The sequence below is a fragment of the Rutilus rutilus genome (assembly GCF_951802725.1).
Source record: "Rutilus rutilus genome assembly, chromosome: 12".
Taxonomy (NCBI): domain Eukaryota; kingdom Metazoa; phylum Chordata; class Actinopteri; order Cypriniformes; family Leuciscidae; genus Rutilus; species Rutilus rutilus.
In genome coordinates, this window is record NC_140217.1 from 21,283,439 (window position 1) to 21,307,136 (window position 23,698).

Here is a 23,698-nt window from a genome sequence, read left to right on the forward strand (position 1 = left end):
TTCCTGAAATAAATGACAATGAGCAGGTTCTTTTAAAGCAACACCAAAGAACTTTTCCTCGTCAGTCCCCCTACAGGTTGGAAGCGGAATTGTCCATTACAGCTGTCGTAAAGAATTTAGCCTACCGCAGCCTACTGTCGCACACACGCTCTGGAATGAACGATGTCCACTGACAAGGTAGAGTATGTTGCATGATTTTATGAAAGTATGATGTATTGCGACATCAGAAATGAAGAAAAACTAAATAATGACTATTGTAATGCTCATTCGAACTACAGAAACGCTACCCGATCTGGCAAACTTGCATAGTGCGGTTATAGCAGATATAGGGCCGCAAAGCGAATGCAGAAGTGCCTTTCACCCTGTTACGACTTGATGAACCACTGGAACGATTTTGGAAACATTAAGGTAAAAAATAATCTTTAGTGTTGCTTTAAAATGGGTACTTTTTGTTACTGGTTTGAATCGATCTGAATCACTAGTACTACCCTTTATAACTTACAGCAGAGAGATCATTTCTTTCATATCTAAGCAAACCATTGTAACTGAAGTATACAGACATTGAATCAAAAATCAAATCAAAAGCTTGAGAATCTGAATCAAATTTGAAAATTCTGTATCAATATATCCATCACTGCTCAACCCATATCACTTCTCATTTTTCTATAGATAACACTGAGCTAATGTGGAGACAAATCTACTGTAAACGTGGAAGATTCTGCACTCATTGCATATTAATTGAATTTGATTCTAAATGGTCACCAATCAGTGGAAAATGGTCCATATTCAGAGCTTTTCTGGTCATAATTGCAGTAGTTTCCCAAACATTCCGTTCCACAGTTTATGGGCATCTATTTGATAATGTTTTATCCAAACATATATTGTATATTCATGCTACAGTTAAACCTGTAGACATGTGAGAAGATGAGATGTCGATGCTATGGCTCAGCAGTTGATACAGCAATACATCAGCTTATGATCATAATACCATGGTGATTTGTAAATAAATTCGCCCAACTTTGATTGTTAACTGATGTGTAGTCCAGAGTTGTACTGCTCTTGTGCTCAAAAAAGTGATCAAATTAGGCATCTAAATAAATTAATGGTATAACAGCATTATGGTACACAACTGTACATTTCCCGTCTATCGCCGCTCTCTGCCATTTATTCCAATGACTGATATAACCACAGTTACAATAACAAAATATGTGAGAGCACTGCTAGAATGGACCATATTGTTAATGCAATAGGTAACATTAAACTGCACAAAAATTATCAAAACAAGTTGATAATTCCTAAAAGAGAATTAGTCTTAAAAGAGAATGTTTTATTAACTGTACTGCACTGAGAATTTACTTTAAAAAAAAAATGACAAACGAGGGTGCATAATGTAATTTGACCCGAGTCAAATAGTATTAAAGTAAAGTTAGCTTTAGTAAAGCAACAAGGACTTTGTAGTCTGACCTCCGATAGCCTAATATCCTAAAGTCAAGAAGAAGAGCAGGAAAAAAAATTAAGCAGCTGCAGGCGAGCACAAGCAACAGTACTTTTTTATCCTGTATTTGACATCCACAAAAGTGAGCTAGGGCTTCCAACTCAACACTGTCATCTGAGGTTAGGACTGCAAATGACCCTTCAGGTATGGGAGATGAAACATGGAATTTCGACCCTACACATTCTGTAGGGTCGAAACATTCTGATATACTCAATTTACGGTTGGAATGATGTTTTTGTTATGTTAAAGGGTTAGTTCACCCAAAAATGAAAATTCTGTCAGTAATTACTCACCCTCATGTTGTTCCAACCCCGTAAGACCTTCGTTCATCTTCGGAACACAAATTAAGATATTTTTTATTAAATCTGAGAGCTGGATCACTCCTCCATAGACTTCTAGGTGACCGAAACTTGCTGGCCCAGAAAAGTTATTAAAGAGATCGTTAATATAGTCCAAGTGACTACAGTGGCTCAATCTTAAGTTTATAAAGCGACGAGAATACTTTTTGTGCGCAAAAACAACAAAAATAACGACTTTTCATTTCCTTCTCTCTGGGCCTCGAGTTAGTTCACGTAGTGTTTTTGCGCAGCGCGTCTGTGTTACACGTCACCACGTAGGCTCACTATTGGCCGACGCTGGTCATGTGTGTGATGCGTGTGACGTACAACACAGACGCGCTGCACTAAAACACTACGTGAACTAACTCGAGGCCCAGAGAGAAGGAAATGAATAGTGGAATAAAGTCGTTATTTTTGCGCACAAAAAGTATTCTCATCGCTTGATATACTTAAGATTGAGCCACTGTAGTCACTTGGACTATATTAACGATCTCTTTAATAACTTTTCTGGGCCAGCAAGTTTCGGTCACCTAGAAGTCTATGGAGGAGTGAGCCAGCTCTCAGATTTCATCAAAAATATCTTAATTTGTGTTCCGAAGATGAACGAAGGTCTTACGGGGTTGGAACAACATGAGGGTGAGTAATTACTGACAGAATTTTTTTTTTTATTGTGAACTAACCCTTTAAGTCTCTAATGCTCAACAAGACTGCATTTATTTGATCAAAAATACAGTAAAAACTGAAATATTGTGTACTAATATTACAATTTCAAATAACTGTTTTCTATTTTAATATATTTTAAAATGCAATTTGTTCCTGTGATGGTAAAGCTGAATTTCCAGCACCCATTACTCCAGTCTTCAGTTTCATGTGATCCTTCAGAAATAATTCAAATAACATGCTGATATTCCTCAAGTAACATTTCTCATTATCACAGTTGAAAATTGGGATGGATGGATGGATGGATGGATGGGGCTCTTGAAATAAAGTAGTAGGAATGTCATATAGTGACTAAACTGTACTAGTCAAAAAGATTTCAAAAGGCAGTGAACCAAATTCAGTACAAAGAAAGGAACAGTGCAGCCTGTTCTGTGGTAAAATAAAATGTGTGGGTTCAGAGCAGATAACATTCCCCCCTTTACTTCTGAAGAACAGTTTTAGAGGTCTGCAGAGGAATGCATTACAAAAAGACATAGAAATATTGCCAACACCTATCTTCAATGCTGGGGTGTTTATAGATAACTACAAAATATCATACAATACACAGATGATACTGCCAACCCCATGTTTGATAACGGAAGAAGAACAGCTGGGTGCTGATCAGTCAGTCATTCAGATGATAAATACAGAATACAGCTGAGATGACTGGAAAAATGCATGAAAATCCCGAAAAGCACCTGGGTGTGAACACGCATGCACACACAGAGGATTCAAACCCCTGCTAGGCGAGCAATCTCTAGACCTCTCCACGATTCAACATGCCAGCCTACCATCCTATACACCCCCACAGCGAATGTAATCCAGCTGAGATTAGGATGCAATTCACAACACACACACACACAACCACACATACATCCAAAATACACACCCACTCACAGCACGAGCTATACTGTGCTTTACAGAGCCAATTTTTGGCTTCAGGAAGAGATAACTGAGGTGACAGTTTCATCTCCTCTCACCCAATTTTGCTCACCTGAAACGCTTCAATGGGCCCTCTTAAAGGGATATAAAAAATATAAAATTCTGTCATTGTTTACTCACCATCAAAACCATCTCGCCGAAAACTACTGACAAATATTAAAGGTGTTTTTTTTTTGTTTTTTTTGTTTTATCTCGTTAATGATAACGAAGACTGCACATTATGACACTAATAGTGGTCCAAGCATGAAGTGCTGGAACTGTACTGTATTTGTAGGATTTTCTTATTATTTTTCTGCCCTAAAAGTGTCCGGGCGACTCAGAGACCAAACATCACAGAGACCCCAAACTTGGTGGGAGGTTTCATAATCTCAGGCATGCGAAAGCACATCTGTAAGACAAAAGGAGGCACTATAATAAGATCCTTTGGGTATTTTATTTTAATCTAACAGAATCCTCCTAGGCCTTTTGTCTGAATTGCACGAAACTTGACACACATGATACACCTGTGCTGTAAGACTGGAGAAACTGGAAGAACTGGAAGAGAGGGCTACTCTCTGACAAAACAATGGAAATTAACATTTGACCTCTCTTGCTATATTACCATCCCCATTCGAGACACGATCATACTTGAGTTGATCACCTCCCAATTTACACATCATTCCCTTCACCCATCCCTATCTGAATTCACCCAAACATCTATATGGTTTAATATGAACAATTATCATACAGTATTTTACATGTTTGGCATCATTTGAAATGTCTCAGTGCGAATGGTCCAAAGGTCTCATTCCCACAGAAGTAAACCAAAAAGGTAATAAGATATGGAGAGTTTAGAGATATCTTGTTAACTGCTGTGGGTGTGCCCCCATATAAATCAACTCCTGTCCCCACTAAGTCTGGGACGGTGATTAATGCAAATTCCCACTGCGAACTCATGTTTACATTTGAAAAGAGGTTTCTGTCTTGGTCTGAGTATTTAGGGAGATGCTGAAGAAGGCTCGTGGCGATTTGTAGCTCAAATTAGCCCGTGATGTGAGAGTGTATGCAAAACACTCAAACACTCACAGTTAAAAATTGAACTGATCATGAAATTGGCATGATACATTTACCTTACATAATAAATTGTTACATTTGATTTTATTCTGAATTACTCCGAAATTATTTTCTCAAGTAGATTAAGTGAAGTCTTATGTTTCCGCAAATCTGCGTCCAGGGTTAAGTACATACTAGATCCCAGAGTAGATGGAGCGTGAGGCACATCTGGTGGGATTCTAGATTCCTGACTAACTGTGCTTGTTGTTATGCAGTCGCAAATAGGGGGCTAGATAAAAATACTATTAAGGTAATAGCAAGCGTTAAAGCAGCATTATCTTAATGTACTACTCATAACCGCTGGTTATTGTTTGGGCTTTAACTAAGTTGTTATTTGGGCGACTGCAGGGGGCTACATGGGTAATTTTTAACAATAGCAAGCATGTATGCGGCATTCCTGAATCGCTTTAGCCATAACCTCTGGTTATGTTTCAGACTGGCAAGTTTGTGACCGTGAGATCCGCGTAAACGGCCGGCGCCAGACTCTCTGAGCGACATAGCTTCTTAATGAATGGGTAAATTATAAAGTAAAGAGTTAAATAGAATAATCAAATGTATTGCTAAACTATTACATAATTGACCAATAACCAATTGGGCAATCTAACCTAAATTCGAGGTCGTGATAAAATGGAGTCAGAAAAAAGCTTAAATGGAATTAAATTACTTTGCCACGCGGAAAGACAGTAACACGCAGAGACCTTCACCCGTTCTATCGGAAACCTCCATTGGGCCGATTTAAATGGGCTTACACTGACAACAAAAAATGATCATCACACAGCCTTCTCTATATTCTCCTATTTGTGAGAACCTTCCAAATATGGAAAACCAAGGGTCTTTCAACATTTAACGAATTGTACACAGACTGTCACTTTTCATCACTATCTTAGTCAATTTGGTCTTTCTCAATCTCATTTTTATCACTATATTTGCAGATTCGGCATTATGTTCAGCAGGCTTTTTCTGACTATTCAGCAGGGAGAGCACTGTTTCTATTATCTAGTGCGGCATGCACCAGATTCTAGGCATATGGTTTCGCAATTTGTTTCCCTGTTCGCTTCGCAGTTAAATACATCTTCTGATTATCTCAAGGTAGCCTGGGAAAATGAGGGTCAACCTCTGGTTCAAAATCTTGCAGAGAATAATTCGGTTTAAAACTGTACACAGATTGCACTACTAAAGCCAAACTCCACCAGATCTACCCAACTGTGTCTCCAATTTGTGATGGATGTCAGGGTGCAGAGGGATCTTGATCTCATTCTTTTATTCTGGGGCATACGATCAGGTTCTCCCTCCTGAGAGCCATCTTTGGCTATTCTGACATAGTTTCCTCTTTGCCTTATTATTTGCAGCTGGCATTAATGCTGAGCATGGTTGTAGCCAAGAGAATTATATTGAGGGTTATATTTTTAACCTTAAAAAAAAATGCAGTTTAATGAAGCAATGTCTCTTAATAAATGTTCCAAGGTCTGGGGTCCCTTCCCTACATGATAGTTGAATTGAGAGATTTTGATACATTTGTTATACTATGATTTTTGTGCTGATTTTTACCCCACTCTTAACATGAATAACCTTCCTCCTTTGTACTTAATTTAGGCAATTTTGTCATTTATAATGTCATCTGGCTCATTTTGTCTTGTTGTTTTGTTGTATGTTGTTTGTTTATACTGTTGTTGTTCTTGTAAAACTAATAAAAAAAACATTGAGAGATAAAAGTTATCAAAAACTATTTTGAGCAAAGCATTGCAGTTAATTAATTTGGTACACTTGCAAACATGTTCTTTAAGGGTATGTTTACATGACAATGATGTCCTAAAAATGGAAAACTTTTCGCTGTTGTCAAAAATTATCCCTGTTCACACAGACTAAAAACGTTGTGTTATGCATGCCAGGCCTGTAGTTGCCGATTTCACTTTTTAAAGAAAAACATGTTCAGTAGGTTTAGTCTAGTAGTTTTCACAAATGTGCATTTTTGTAGTGTACAAAAACTCATTTTCAAAAACTCACACTTTGAAACCCATTTACCCAAGTTTGCTTTTTCAAACACAATATCTGTAAGGATACATGGCAGTTGTATCACCCGTTTGTCTACGTGAGCACAGTCCTACATGGTGCTTGAACCATGAGATTTTGATAATATTTTTTCTATTTTTTAATGCAAAATTTTTTTTTTCATTTCTTTTATTTTATTTACCTTTAAATTACTAGATTTTATCAACAAATAAATAAATAAATAAATAAATAATTTAAGGACATTCTTTCAACTTAAATTCAAAATAACTTAACATGAGCCACTAGATGGCCTTATTAGCTCTATATAGAGCAAATGAGCTGTTCCACTGGGTCCTAAAGTAATTTCTCTTCTGTATGCATTTAGATACACATGTAGACATTATAAAAGACATTTTTGGTAAAGTTTTAGCATTTGTAGTTTGAATTTTGAGCATTTTTAGGTTTTCTATGTGTACTGAAGCATTCCTCGCATTCCATTCATTCCTAAGGGGGTCAAATTGACCCGCGAGGGAAGGATTTATTACTTTTTTAAATTTCAACCACAAAACTCCTCGATTCCAGTCAAATTATTTGTGTGTGTGTATTCGTGGTTCAAGTGTGACAAAAGTCTTAAGGTCTTGGACCACTCCGATGAACACTTCATTATTTATTTTTATTATTTTGGGTCATAATGAGTCGAGGGAAGGATGAGGGCATTTTAAAACATACTGCTGACAAAAATATACCAAACTTTCTTTTTTCTTAGTCACGTCAGGTGAAGACAATTTCACATGAGCTCGATTATTAGGTAATTCAGAACACATACCCAAGTTATAAAAGGGTGTTCACATATGCGGTTAGTTTTTTTTATAAAAATGTTTCTCTGAAATGTGTCAGGGTGTGTAGATTTTTATGTAGCATTAAGATACAATTGCACAACAGTAGAGGTAGAGCCTTGAACCTCTACGCACGCGCACACACACACACACACCCTCCCACACCTATCAGCAACACATACTCTACACAGTTCACATCTCACTTCAAAGAATAGACAAAAGTTTAGATGCCTCTGAATATTTTAGTTGTTCTTTGCACTATTTAGGGAGTTTATCTGAAATATTCATTGGTTTAATCAAAATTTCCCCCCCAAAAAAAGTGTTAAATATTTCAAGCAGCAGTGAAATCCATTATAGGCCCTTTAATAGTGTCTAGGGAACATGTACGTGTGTCAGGTGGGTACCTGCTAGCTGAGGGTTTGAATGGACACCAGTGGCACTTAATCACAGGAGAGAGACGTTATGAACAGCTCATACACTTCATTTTATTACAAATTTATACAGCTCTATTCACTGTGCATTATCACCGTATAAATATATTATGGAATATCTTTTCCATACTTTTTGTACTATGCAAAAAGTATAAAACACCAATCAATTGTTAACGACAATTTTAATCTGGAATTTAAAGAAGTGCACATTTTTTAAAAAGTCATTGTCACAAAGGAAGTATCTAGTATCTAGTGAAAGCAACATAACATGATTTAAAAAAAAGCACAATTCCTCACAAGGGGGTCATTAAAAGTCTATTATGTTTAAAAGTGCTTAAAATATACCCATTCACCTCTAAAGGGTTCATAAAGAGGGCAGAGTGCCATTACACAGTGTATGGTGCAGTTTTAAAGCACCCCTGAGGTTTCAGGAACGGGTGATGGTGAGCCGGATGTGCATTCTGCCCTCTCAGCCGATCAATTCCCAGTCTAATGTTCCTGTCTTTTGTGGCATATGCCTCCATCCCTTTATGACTTCAACCCCTTACTCTCTCTGTCTCTCTTAGGTTGAACTTGTTAAATATTCATGATGCCTCAGTCTCAGAGCTGTGTTTATAGAGGCTTGTCCAAAAGTGATCCAGTGTGACAGAGTTCACTGCTTCTAAAGATCTCTCTTCATTGTGTGTTTGACTTAGATGGCCCCTATTGAAATAACTATGTAGTCATCACTGTACTATTGTTTGAGAGCAGATGTTCTTGGGACAATGTCTGAATTCATAGCAGAACTGAAATAGTAGACAACTCCCTGGAGACAATTCTAGCATACATACTAAAGCTCCACTGCCAGTGATTTTATCAATGGATGTCACCTGGTTGTTGTACTGTCCGTCGCTACACTAGTAAGCATTCAAGTCGCTGAATGCGCTAACTAGGGATTTGAAAAATCAACTAGTCATTGTGTGAAGGACTAGCCAACTAGTCGATCTTAAGGAAGCCCTGAAAAATAAGGGTCCATTAGACCTTGATCAAACCCAACCGGCACGTGACCATCCTTCAACACTGAAATGTGGTTGAAATAATGTAAATTGTTGTTTCAGTGTTGAAATAATGTTTTAAAAAGTTATGTTTGATGCTAAATTTTCTAAAAAGTTATCAAAATTTTAACAAGGTCTGTATGAAAAGTAAGACAAAACAATGTTTGCAAAATCAAAACAAAATTCAACAGTGATTCAAACTTGATCCATGACATTGATTCATCCATGAATGAACACAAATTTCAGCAGGCAAGAAGTTTCTTAGAGCGTTCACACAGAATACATCGTCTATACTAAGCCTGAGCCCGAACTATTTTAACGTGACACCGCAAGACACAGAAACTGACAGATCAAAGACTCATTTACTATTATAGACTATAATTGACTAATAAACAAATAATAGATCATAAATAGTTATAAGCAGGGCTTGACATTAACACCCGCCAACCCGCCAAATGCGGGTGGATTTCAGTAGTGCCGTGTAACGCAGTCACTACTAGCCACCTCGGCGGGTTGACATTTATGTGTACTGTAATATAGCCGGGCGTGGGATTGCGTGTATTGCGCATACTTTTACTCATTCGTGCAGATTTTGTGCTCACACTCAAAGTGCGCCCACATAAAACAACCTAAGTACTGACAGTATAATGGATCCATGCATCAGGTCTTAAAGTGACAGCAGCCTAATATACATTTTTATCTATACTTTCGATGTCAAAATTGTGGTCAGTAATTTTGGAAATCCACTAGCCACCAGTGGCTGGTGAGCAAAAAAAGTTAATGTCAAGCCCTGGTTATAGTTTTATTTGACACAACTAGTGTATTTGTCACAAAAAGGAGACTGCATAATAATGGGCATATTGCTCAGAGCAGATGATTTACATTCAACATCCTCACATCCAATAAATCGCAATAAGTTTTGTGCTTTAATATTTTTGCAAACAAAGTCTCATATAAACAACAAATACCATCATGACACTTTTTAATGTTTAAATGTCTCTTTAAAATGTAATGATTTCTGGTTGCTTTGTCGAAGTCAGTTTGAACAGGATTTAGCGCTACAAAATAACTGAAATGACAAGGGTGTCAAAGAGATTTGGTTTGTTCTCTCTGCAGCATTTGAGGCCATCAGGACACACACACACACAAAATATATATACATATATCCTCAAAGCTTTTCAAAAGAGTGTGTTGTTCCCTTTCCTGTTTTTACCTTAGATACTTATTATTTGTTTTTTCTCTACTCTTCTCAAGTCTTCAGCACCACTACTAATCTGAAGGAAAGTCTGCACAGCTGGAATCAGATTTGGACAGTCTCTCCAGAGACCCTCCACTTCAAGCAAACAGGCTCGGCTTTGCATTCAGAGTCTTGCAGATTAGACATGCCACTATTGGGCGAAGCCATCTGATCGACATGGAAAGTGGCCACAGATTTTATTGAGGCACTTAGGGACAGCCTAATCTGAAACCAATGACAACACAATATACCAAAAATAGTGCACAGTGTGGCAAAAATGGCAGCTCCTTCAAATACTGGTGAATGATATAGAGATGTGCCTGAAGACATATCTGGAAACACACAAATAAAAACAAAACGAATAATGAACTAATTCAAATTCAGCCAACAAGCACAAAGATGAACATCAAATTAAAATTTCAAAAACATTGTCGTCAATGTTTTGATGTTTGAAAACATGCCTCTGTGCAACACCTGCTCCAAGAAGGATACATGTAGCATTAAGTCTATTTGGTGAGGGAGAGGTGAAGACTCTGACCAAGTGGTAGATACTGTTTGCACCAATTATTTTGCACCAATTACAAATAGACGCAGTCAAAAAAATGTAGTTTCCAATTCTCACTGTTGACTAACTATTAACTATGACTTTTGCCTCAATAAACTCCTAATTACTGATTATTAATAGTTAGTAAGGTAGTTGTTAATTTTAGATATTGGGATTTATAGAATAGATATAGATATAGAATATGGTAGTGCAGAACAAGGCATTAATATGTGCTTTATAAGTACTAATAAACCGCCAATATCCTAGTAATAGTCATGCTAATAAGCAACTAGTTAATAGTGAGCATTGGACCCTAAACTAAAGTGTTACTGAAATTTTTGTATCGAATTATATTTGCTATAAAGTAAATAAATGGATTGAACTAGATAAATAAAATAAAAATGCAATCTAAAAATGGGCTTTACATTTAGACTATACCATGCAAGACTTATAAATGTCAAGACCATCCCCCCTTATATAGTCACTGCCTACATCAATTTTGTCAATACAAATTTGCGAATACAGTCAAATGGTAAGCCATGCTACTGTTGAACCCTGACTATCAAAAGCCAGACAGTAAGATTGGAATTGCCGATTTCAGACTGAATTCAGAAATTCATAGATGTGCCCGAAACTGCAGTACACTCATACCCAGCATGACATATGTGTTTAAAGACAATGTCTCATTCACCAAGTATGCGTACGCAATAATTTGTCCATAACATTTGCGTATGAATGTTTTCAAACGTTCATAATAACGTTCATTAAATTGATTCTATATTTCTATATTTATTCTATATGCAAAAATCACAAATATATTTCATCATATACGGTGAAAGAGTAAGAAAAGGTGCATTATAGCTTAAACTGTGAAGTTGCTCATGACAACGCAGAAACACTGGTACACAAGTAAAGCTGGCTAATGAGAGGTCTGTATAAAAGGTGTTTATTGTGTTTGAACTGGTTTTGAAGTATGCACACCTGGCATCGTTAAAGAATCTTGCTGTGCATGCTCTTAGGCAAGATTGCATCTTTAGAGAGCATTATATGTTTGCTGAGAGTGACAAAAGGCTGTAAAGGCAAGGTTGTATGGAAAGCCCTTATATAGAGATGTGGGTGTGTTTTATGCAAATGACTAACCTTGGGTGGTCGCTCATTTAGAATACTCCAAATTCATAAACATTCGAACAAGATTAAGAACAAATTCATGTACATAAGCACATGTTGTGAATCAAGGCGCCGATATACTCACGGCTAAGTTCTTTTTCATTCTTCGTTTAGGAGTAAAACGAAGTTGGATATACTGTTAGCGAACATCCGGCACCACCCACACTCTCAATAACAAAATAAACACACAACAAAATTGAGAAAACAGCAATCATTTTTATTTTTTATAAAGCATAAGAAAAGCATCTGATCATAGCAACTTGAAATTGTTTGCACAAGCTCTGCAATTCAGCACTCCAGTAAAGTCACATGACACTTATTTATATAGCACTTTATACAATAGATTTCTAAAAATCAAGCAGCTTTACTTTATTAAACATATTTTAAGAAGTACAACTTCATTTTCTACTATAAAGCAGCTCTCCAGTCTGTTTATGTTTTCACTTGCAGACGTCTGAGCTCTACGGACTCAAAAAGATTTCCACGTAAAAATTTCCACACCTATCCACGGACCAATGGTATTACAAAGGTGTACAAACCAGCCGGAGCAAACTTTTCTGGAAAGTTCTCTTTGGCAAGCTGTTTCGAATTCCCAAAACAAACTCCAAATGAACTTTGTTTTTGGCCTGATTTTGTTTGAAATTACGTTACATCAGTTCTTTCTTCAATTTCGAAGTAAATCGGGGCCTTTAGGCAGACATTTTTCGTGAGAAGTTCTCTGCAAACAAATACGAAATATTCTATGCAATTATTAACGAAAGACATACCAGCGAGTCATTCTTTGTAAACAGACCATCCTTGGATCCATTATATTTCTATAAGCACCACTTTCATCAAGGCAAAGAGATATCACAGTAACTAATGAATGTGTCTGGATTTAGTTAAAGGGATAGTTCACTTTGAAATTAATTTTTGATATGTTTTAGCTTACCTCAAGGGCATCCAAGATGTAGGTGTCTTTGTTTCCGCAGTAGTTTCAATTTTGATATTTTTAGGTCAAACCGTTCTTGTCTGTCAGTCATAATGCAGGTCTATGGTCACTGGCTCAAAACACAAGCACAGAGTCCAAATTAAAACAATTCCCCATCGTCCAAATTAAACAATTCCCCATCATAAGTACACATTGATGGCCTAAGACACGAAACGAGCGGTTTGTGTGAGAAAACGAACAGTATTTATATCGTTGTTACCTCTTGAAAACAGCACACGTCCAAATGATCTGACGGCGCGGGCGGGTATAGATATATACATAGATGTCGCCTTGGCTACTGCAGTTCATTGGAACGAAACCGTAGCCAAGCGACATCTAGTGTATATATACACTAGATGTCGCCTTCGCTACTGCAGTTCATTGGAACGAAACCGTAGCCAAGGCGACATCTATGTATATATCTATACCCGCCCGCGCCGTCAGATCATTTGGACGTGTGCTGTGTTCAAGAGATAACAACGATATAAATACTGTTCGTTTTCTAACACAAACCGCTCGTTTCGTGTCTTAGGCCATCAATGTGTACTTATGATGGGGAATTGTTTAATTTGGACTCTGTGCTTGTGTTTTGAGCCAGTGACCATCGACCTGCATTATATGACTGACAGACAAGAACGGTTTGACCTAAAAATATCAAAATTGAAACTACTGCGGAAACAAAGACACCTACATCTTGGATGCCCTTGAGGTAAGCTAAAACATATCAAAAATTAATTTCAAAGTGAACTATCCCTTTAAGTGTACCTGAGAAATTTGTGACAACAGCCAAAGAAACTGAAGTGCAGCTTTTTTCATCAAGTGCAAAACTAACCACTTCTAAAATTATTCACCTCCAGAAAGTCTGGAAGAGTTACGTAGAGAATAATGCAAATTGTATTGCTTTAATTTTTCCATGCATCAACGGAATAGGGTCTTTAAAAAAATTTTTTTTAAATTGATGAAGGTAAATTACAGATGGACAGCTGGGCTTTGAGGCGGTGGACGCATTGAGTAATATCTCCTTCAGAGAAGGTTCTGTTTGGCTGAGTAAATCCTATTAAAGTGTGAGCATTAGGAAGATTCTGATTGTCACAACTATTTATATACATGTTTCCTTCAAACTGATATAGATTCTTGTGATCATGTAGGCGCAGTACATCAGGCTATAGCCAAGACCGACTAATTTCTGAGTAAACTCTCACTCTTTTGAGGTTAACCACTGAAACGAGCACTTTCATGGTAAATCATACTGATATTTTTACAAACAGCCCAGGAAAAACAATTGACCTGTCATCTCTTACTCGATTTCTCTTGTTCTCTCTCTAACTAGAAACATTTGATTTGTATGGTTGAAACTATGTTTAAGATTTTAAATTGTGAATATCAGTGTCAAAACTCGGACTCAGTTTTGAATCCGATACAATATTTCTTGGTCACGACTCTGACTCGACCCTCTTGAGGTCTCTGTCTTGACTCAGACTCGGTCCCTCCTGTTGTGAAAAAGAAGTGGAATCTTCCTAGTGCTCACACACATCATGTTGCACCACTCACTTGCAATGCAGACACGAGCAAACTGCACACCAAAACTATAAAAATACCCTATACAATCAACGATCGCACACACAGTGTAAAGCTTCACTGATTTAAACGAGAGTTTGCAAGAGTTTCGAACTCAAATGTCAAACTGTAAGCAATAACGGGGTATGAAAGTGTCTAGTTGTTATTCAGCTGGTAATAATTGTGTCTCTGTTTGGATGAGATCAGAGTGTGATGTGATGGGGCCAGAGATACGGACCCATTCTGTGATGAGTCTAAAAATGGCTCTTGATGGAGCTGCCACATTACCATGCAGGCTTGGCGTCTTCGTTTGCTGCCACTACAGCAGACAAAGGCTGAAGTGTGTTCACTGCCAAAACAGACTTGAGCTGACCTGCTGCTGTCTGACACTGTACAATCCACTGCATTCTAACAGCCTCCAAACTCTGAGAGGGTGATTATGTGTAATTATCAAACCTGCACCTTCTTTTAAACACCCCAGTGAATTTTTATTAAGTGCATTCCACGCTCCCTAATTCCTCATAGATTTCTAAAGAGAATAAACACTTACAATAAGGTCTTACTGAAATATACAGAACGTTACAACACATTCACAACACCCCCACACCAATCCACTCACTCATGTTTCCCTCCTACACACTCTCTCTAGCACAAAAGTTAGCAAATGAAACAGGAAAACTAGTCAGCCAATGTATCATGCACAGGGGGGAGTCGTATCTTAGGCTGCAATTAGCTTAATGGAGTTTGAGACCTCAGACTCAGTAGAAACACCATGTAAAGAGACACACAAGAGATGACTGGTAGTTTGGATGCAGTGCCTCATCAATGGAAGAAAAACAAAAAAATAGTCATGCAGTTATGGGGGGTGAACTGGGTGAACATGAACTAATGAACTGTAACGTGTAACACAAACGGGGAACCAAATCATTTTTTAATGCATGTCAGTGCACAAATAAGCATTTAAAGTTAACAATATAACCAAGAACTATTTATTATAATTTTGTAATGTGTTAATATGCAGGTTTTTATCCAATCCAGAGGTCTGTACACTGAAAAATGGAAACATCTAAATTAACTGATCAAAAATACTATTTAATATCACTGAATCATACATTTATACCGACAAAACAAATTTTTATGTGTAGAAATAGCTCTTTAAGATTCATTGCAGGTTATGATGTTTACAGTGTTATTCTGAAGTGGAATCTTATTTAAATTAGTAGTCTGCAGTGTTTTGGACTGCAAAGTAGAAAGTAGCAGAAACTGTGCGTTAACTAGGTTTCCCTGCAAGTAATAAGCACAAAATATGTCAGAGACAACTCTGAAAACAAAGTTTGTTGGCAAACTTTAAGACACAAGCCTGGTCATTTGCCACTTTTCACAATGCCATGAACTTCACAAAGTTCACAACTTCTAGCAATTAGTTTATTTCTTTTCTCAGAAGCGCTCATTTTAAGAAAGACAGTCATACAGGTCTGGAACGACATGAGAGTGAGCAAATGATGACAGAAACTATCCCTTAAACTACATATTTAAAGTTATTGGGATGTTCTAGTCGTTCTAGTTTAAGTTCCAGTTATTGTAGTTTATATGAACTAAATATCTCTATAGAAACAAACAAGCATTTTAATAACATATCTGATGCTGTGTGCTGAGAAAAACACTTATCTCCTAAGCAAGGTTGGGTCATGGCAACAGACTAGTCCAGGGGTTTTCAACCTTGGCCCTCGAGTTCCAGTTTCCTGCAGACTTTTGCTCCAATCCTAATCAAACACATCTGAACAAGCTAATCAAGGGCTGCGTCCGAAAACTTAGGCAGCTGACTTGTTGCCTTGCTGCCCTATCAGGCAATGACTTTGCAAGCAGCGTTTGTGCATGACGGTTCCTCAAACGGACAGACTTCTGAGGGAGCATAAAGATTTAATGATCTACAGCAAGACAGAGAGACCTTTGGTGAAAAAAAAACTAAGCAAATATTTAACTACAACAATAGTAATTTCTCGCTAGAAATGACATGAAGGTCTGGTTTCCACAGACAAATTAGGCTTTTATAAACGTGCCTTAGAAAAATAAATTACTGGTGTGCATCTTGAGACGAAACAATGGCACTGACAATTTAAGATATGTCAGTGCAAGTTGCTTTCAGTTAAAACAACTCAAACATGCATTTTAGTCTGGGACTAGGCTTAAGCCTTGTCAAATCAAGTCATCTTTATTTAAACAGCTTTACAGTGATAAAGTTTCGGGGGCAGTGTGTAAACGTGATTGACACAACGTGAGGTCGTATTTATTTTTTAACGTGCAAAGATTTTGGACTCTGCGCAAAGACCTTTGCTGTCACGGAATGGAACGCACAGGATTGTGGGATATCAAAGGTAGCGAAGGATACATCTATGCGGTCTTTAAAAACCGATCAGATGGAGGTATCTTAGGAGACAGGAAGTGAAGCTAACATTGGATAATTCGTAAATGCCTTGATGCCTTCCTACCTTGAAAAGCATCCTCCAAAGGTAGCATTTTTACGATTTCGGACGCAGCTTCTGGATTACTGGAAAGTTACAGGCAGTTGTGTTTGATTAGGGTTGGAGCTAAACTCTGCAGGAAAGTGGACCTCAAGGGCCAGAGTTGAGAACTCCTGGACTAGTCGTTTAGTGCATTCTACTAGCTTATGTCATTTTTTTCTTGTTTTTTTATTTATTTTCGATATTAACCCTTTAGCGGTAAAATTACAATGCTGGTCGCTGGATTGTCCACCAATTAGTTGATGCTGATGTTGATGAATATTTCAAAGAGTGTTTAGAAGGACTGATGGTGGTGTGTTACCTTGCTGGACGATTTGGCTCTGCCGCTGTGGTTATTGTTGGTGGAGAGATTGGCATCCTCATGCACACTGTCCAGGAGCCAGAGCAGAAATTCCAAAGCGTCATGTTGAGCATTTCCTTTGAACTGAGAGCCATACTTGGACACAGCACTCTAGGGAAGGAGCGGGAGATTGTGTCAGATAAATGTTGATCTGGAATCTGGATTAAGTTTTAAAACAAATGACATGATAACTTCATATCTACAAATCTTTTCCCCTTCACATCAACACAATATGAAACTCACAAGTTGACAGCTGTGGTAATAAACAGCCTTGGAACACTACTCAACCAACCAAATTCGTGGACCAGAGCTAAAGAAAGGACCATGACTATAATGATAACTATACCTACGAAGTTTTAATAATTGCTCTAATTCTTTGAGAAGTAGTCCACACCACAACTATGACGATTAATGACAACTATGATCAATATCTTTGAACTCACTTTTTTTTTTTTTTTTACAACTTGTGAACTATTAAAACGGTGACAGCCAATCAAAATCCACCCAACTTTAAAGAGCACGAGCATTTAAAGTGGCAGACAACATGACTGCAGCGCCCACTAATAGTATTCAAAACTGTATCGTGTTTGTGTTGACGTTAATATAGTTATTGTTATAGCTATCTTATAGTCAAAGTTCTTGGTGTGAACAGCCCTTAACTGTTGTATATTCTGAAAATATACAAGGTGAGGTGTTATTTATTTTGCAGTTTTATTTACAGGTGCTGTAAGAAAAGAAAAGTGACATTTTGAGCCGCAAACTTGTCTAAGATAAACACATTTTCACCTGAGTCCAAAAATCGACTTTAATGAAGAGAGATTTTCCACTTCTCTCACTTCCTTCTCTCAAGCTTTGAAAAGTCAGTTTACACCTGATTTGTTGTGAACTATTTGAGGCCTAAAAACTAACATGCACAAAATGCCCAAAGATATGTCAGGAATATGTCAAACTCCCACACTGTCATCTGAGTGTGAGGGCTGTGCCACAGACAGTATGTAAAGAAATCTGATCACATAATCAGATCATAATAATCTCCTTATCTACATATATTTGGATTGATCGGGGATAGAGGCAGATTTTGGGAATCACAAAGCTTCAGTAGGACCAGAAATTCTGTACTTCTATAATGGAACCTCATTTTGCTAATCTCTTCTCTTAAGAAAAACAAAATCCTCAAATATTGCATTCTCCAATCCTCAAAAAAAAGTGTATTTCTCATTTTATATGGTTTCGGAATTGCATTAACCAGCACAACATGTTTATTTACAAGACGAAAAACATTTATCACTGCTATGGTGTTTGCTCAGCTGTATCAAAAGAAATAGTGCACCCAAAATGAAAATTCAGTCTTCATTTATTCACCCTCATGTCAGCTCATTGGTAGCTCAAGCTGAATGGTTGCTCTTTTCCATGCAATTACAATGAATGAAAACTAATGCGAAAGCACCATAAAAATATGATAAAAATGGTTGAAGCGTGCACAATTTTCAGAGTCTTTTAAAGCCATATAAACCTTTGTGTAAGAAACTGATTGAAATTTAAGTCAAACCCAAACACTCCATGACAAGAGAGAAGTAATGCGGTCCTATTAGTATACCAACACAGTGACTTAAAGGGATAGGTCACCCAAAAATGTAAATGGTCATTATTTACTCTCCCTCATGTCGTTCCAAACCTGTATGCATTTCTTTCTTCTACGGAACACAAAAGATGATATTTTGAAAAATGTGGGTAGCTAAACAGTTTTAGCCAAAAAAGCTAACGCTCCAGCTTGAGCTGTCCTATTAGTGAACGAGTCATTCTTATAAATCCTTTTAGTAAAGTTATAACTTGTCTGAATGATTCATTCGCAAATTGGACTGTTTTTGGTTCTCAAATCCAACACAGTGACTTAAAGGGATAGGTCACCCAAAAATGCAAATGGTCATTATTTACTCTCCCTCATGTCGTTCCAAACCTGTATGCGTTTCTTTCTTCTACAGAACACAAAATATGATATTTTGAAAAATGTGGGTAGCTAAACAGTTTGGGTTACCATTGACTTCCATTGTGTATACCATAACCCAAAACAATTTCAAAATATCTTCTTTTATTTTCCTAAAGAAAGTCATACAAGTTTACAATGACATGAGGGTGAGGTGTTCTGTTCTTTTAAGGGCATTCACACTGACTGTTCCATACTCAATGTTATTTGTCACAACAGCTCACCTGAAGCACAGATACCCTTTATCAATTCAAATCATGTCTGCATGAGTAAACTGGGTCCAAAGTTCCAAGATGTCCTTGTACTGCAGCTTTATGACATTTACACCTATGAATATTCGTCTATCAGGACTGCAGGCTGTAAACTGATACTTCTAACGAACAGAAATGCGAACAACAACAGGAACTTCAGGCTGTATTTTATTTGACATGTATATAGGCCTACAGCAACAGCAGGTTAACAGGTGTTCTAGTATGAGATATTTAGGAAATGAAATCAACAGAGTTCAATCGAACCCATCTCTGAACAGATTTAAACTGACCGGGTTTGACTTTCTTCCTCCCAGCTAGTCGCAAACAAGCCATTGATCAACTATCAACCCTTTCATACTGTAGCAAACTGTTTGAACTTCATATAAGTCACTAAACATAATAGCACAGAGACTTTGAAACCCTGTAAATTGTAAAACATTTCATTTTTGTTCTTTCAACCTCTTCTTACAATATAAAGCTCCAATGGGCAAACAATACTATTTGTGTGTGAATTAGTTAGACACACATTGCCAAGCTCCCTTCACTTCCGAGAACAAACCTTTCCTTTCTCTTACACAAGAATGAAAACAAGTCTAGCAGGTTACCACGACCTGTCTTGGTTCCATTGCCAATTCAAAGCAACATGATGAATTACATAACCTCAGCTTCAGCGCTGCTAGCAGAGTTTCCCTCCTATTCTTAAGCTTTCCAGACAGACGCGCTGGAATGTTCCTTTACCACATTCATCTTTTCATTTTAGAATCAACTAGTTTTCCATTTTAGATCTGGGGTGTCAAAGACGTGGCCAGTTGGCCGAATATGGCTCATTGAGGAATCTAATCTGACCTGTGGGATATTTTGTGTCCATATCATAGTTCAGTATGAAATATTTAACATATTCAATTTTAACTAAGGCAGGACAGACTGACTCTTTATTTTTAATTTGTCATCTTAAAGTGTTGGAAACATTATTTTAATCACACACATCATGCAAATCCTGGAGGCACCAATTTCATTTTTCCACTTTAAAAATGTGTCACTCACAGCAATAAGGTGGACAGGTCACATACAAATTTGACTGTTTATTAAAAAGCGGTTCAACTTCGAGTGTGATTAGCACTACCTACTTACCAATTTAGTATGTAGGCACAGTATGTAATCTAAAAGCCTCTGGTGAAAGAAATTAGTAAACGAGTTCAGCTTACATTTGTTTTACCCCAATATTGATCAATAAATCAGTATAAAGAAGATACTGTACCATGGCATTCTAATTTACTTTTTTTTTTTTTCATTTGCATGATTGATTTAGATTAGGGATGTCCAATCCTGCTCTTGAAGGGCCGCTCAACTGAACACACCTGAACAGCTAATAAAGGTCTTACGCCAGAAATGGTCTTATAATTGGGAGATAAGACAAAGCCACTGAAGGCAAGCCTGCAACCTTTAGCCAAAAAAGCTAACGCTCCAGACAAGAGGCCGTTTACAAAAAAAAAAGAATATCAATGGAGAAGAGGCCGAATTAATTGCTTTTGTGAGGAAATAGCTTATCATTTAATGAATAGACAGCCTGTTTGCTAATCTTCAACATGTTTTCCACTAAACAATACTTCTGTTGGGAAATAAATGTAGATTTTGCCTTGATAAAAATGTTGTTTTATAACAGTAGGCAGAGTAAGGAATGTCGCGACAGGTAAGACTCAATTCATAACATTACCAGCAGCAAATGTGTAGTAGTATTTAATAATAACCACTGTGTAATTTTGAGCGATTATCTATATTGCCTAAAGAAAATAAACAATTTCGATGTTTTCTTTCTTTGCCAATTAAGACTTGAATGACTATGACTGCCATGCACTATGGTGCTGATATGATGCATTTTAATGAATAAAGATAAAATGAATCATTTAAATCCTAAATATTGTATTATATTGTTGTTTAATGAAATAAATGTATTTTATTAAAAATAAATACAATAATGATGTGTACTCACCATGGCCTCCAGATTTCAACAAATGAATTAGACTTGAATTGTAATGATTTATGACTGCTGTGCCTAAAAATAATAATAATAATAATAATAATAATAACACTTTTTAATGAATGAAGGTGAACAAAATAGAAAGAATACATATATTTCTTGAAATCTTTATATGGATTCCAGATTTCAACAATTAAATTACAATTACATTTTTAATGACTAGTATCTCTGCTATACAGATTCAAATCTAAACCTTAAATGTGTGGTTTTATGTGCACTGTAATCTGAATCGTACAAAGCAATTCACACACATTCGACAAACATTGCAGTCCTACTGTACGTTTACTAGCGATATAACACCAAATATAGAACATTACTCACAAGACGAACGCGCTACTTCACAAGAAACTGTGTGTAACTGTAACTGTCTGTCATAAAACTCTGAAAGCTGGCCACTGACATCAGTGCCATAATAAGATGAGGGACCTCACGTGATCCAAGTTAGCCGTTACGCTTTTTCCAATGGTAAGAGCCACAGACCCTCTCATCTCCTTATAATAAGACAATCTCTGGGACTGAATCCGAAATCGCCCCCTAAACCACTATTTCCAACGTTAGTCCACTAATACAGTTCACTTGAAGTGAATGAAAACGAGTGAGCGAATTCGGACAGCCGTTGAGTGTACATCAGCTGTACACTCATTATTGCAGTGCAATGTGGTATTGAATTAGTGCACTCGATAATGTCCACTATGGTTTTGGACACCACTGTCCCCTCAAATAATGGCCTATTTGAGGGTATGGGGGGCGATTTTGGATTCAGTCTGGTTCAGCTCCAACCCCAATTAAACACACCTGACCAGTTAATAAAGATATGCCAGAAATGGTCTTATTAACGGGAGATACGAGTGTCCGTGGCTCTAACATTGGAGAAAGCGTAATGCTAACTTGGATCACGTGTGCTTTGATAACCAATCACATTACAGTCATTTTGTTCAGAGTTGTGCGACTGTTTGCGGATATCATAGAAATGAATGAGAAGTGCTGTAAACTGAATCACACCTGTCACGCAATTGTCTGTGATTTCTCTTATAAAACAGCATTTGCTTTTCAGTGAATAAATCAATCCAACACGAATATTTAAGAGCAAACATGTTGAAGATTAGCCGATGTCAATTCATTAAATGATAAGCCGTTTTCCCACAAAATCACTTTATTAAGCATAGTGAAGCCTCTCCTCCATTGACATATATTAAAAAAAGGCCTCTGATGTCCTTCCCTGCATCCCACAGCATTAGCAGGCATTACACTTTTTTTTTTGCTAACCTTGCAGGCTTGCCTAGGCATATTAGAAACTTCCAGGCAGGTGTGTTGAGGCAAGTTGGAGCTAGAGTGAGGAAAATAAGTATTTGAACACCCTGCTATTTTGCAAGTTCTCCCACTTGGAAATCATGGAGGGGTCTGAAATTGTCATCGTAGGTGCATGTCCACTGTGAGAGACATAATCAAAAAAAAAAAAAAAAAATAAATCCAGAAATCACAATATATGATTTTTTAACTATTATGTATGATACAGCTGCAAATAAGTATTTGAACACCTGTCTACCAGCTAGAATTCTGACCCTCAAAGACCTGTTAGTCTGCCTTTAAAATGTCCACCTCCACTCCATTTATTATCCTAAATTAGATGCACCTGTTTGAGGTCGTTAGCTGCATAAAGACACCTGTCCACCCCATACAATCAGTAAGAATCCAACTACTAACATGGCCAAGACCAAAGAGCTGTCCAAAGACACTAGAGACAAAATTGTACACCTCCACAAGGCTGGAAAGGGCTACGGGGAAATTGCCAAGCAGCTTGGTGAAAAAAGGTCCACTGTTGGAGCAATCGTTAGAAAATGGAAGAAGCTAAACATGACTGTCAATCTCCCTCGGACTGGGGCTCCATGCAAGATCTCACCTCGTGGGGTCTCAATGATCCTAAGAAAGGTGAGAAATCAGCCCAGAACTACACGGGAGGAGCTGGTCAATGACCTGAAAAGAGCTGGGACCACCGTTTCCAAGGTTACTGTTGGTAATACACTAAGACATCATGGTTTGAAATCATGCATGGCACGGAAGGTTCCCCTGCTTAAACCAGCACATGTCAAGGCCCGTCTTAAGTTTGCCAATGACCATTTGGATGATCCAGAGGAGTCATGGGAGAAAGTCATGTGGTCAGATGAGACCAAAATAGAACTTTTTGGTCATAATTCCACTAAACGTGTTTGGAGGAAGAAGAATGATGAGTAC

At 37.4% G+C, this 23,698-nt stretch overlaps 2 protein-coding genes across 2 annotated transcripts in view; one reads left to right on the forward strand and one right to left on the reverse strand.

Annotated features, from left to right (window-relative positions):
• stx8 (syntaxin 8) overlaps window positions 1–23,698 on the forward strand; it is a 614,579-nt gene that overhangs the window by 487,486 nt on the left and 103,395 nt on the right. The window lies entirely within an intron of this gene.
• Window positions 1–23,698, reverse strand: part of usp43a (ubiquitin specific peptidase 43a) — a 101,489-nt gene that overhangs the window by 71,936 nt on the left and 5,855 nt on the right. The window contains exon 2 of the mRNA XM_084426271.1: window positions 17,155–17,304. Within this exon, the coding sequence (XP_084282397.1) occupies window positions 17,155–17,304 (150 nt within the window). The remainder of the gene's footprint in view (window positions 1–17,154; window positions 17,305–23,698) is intronic.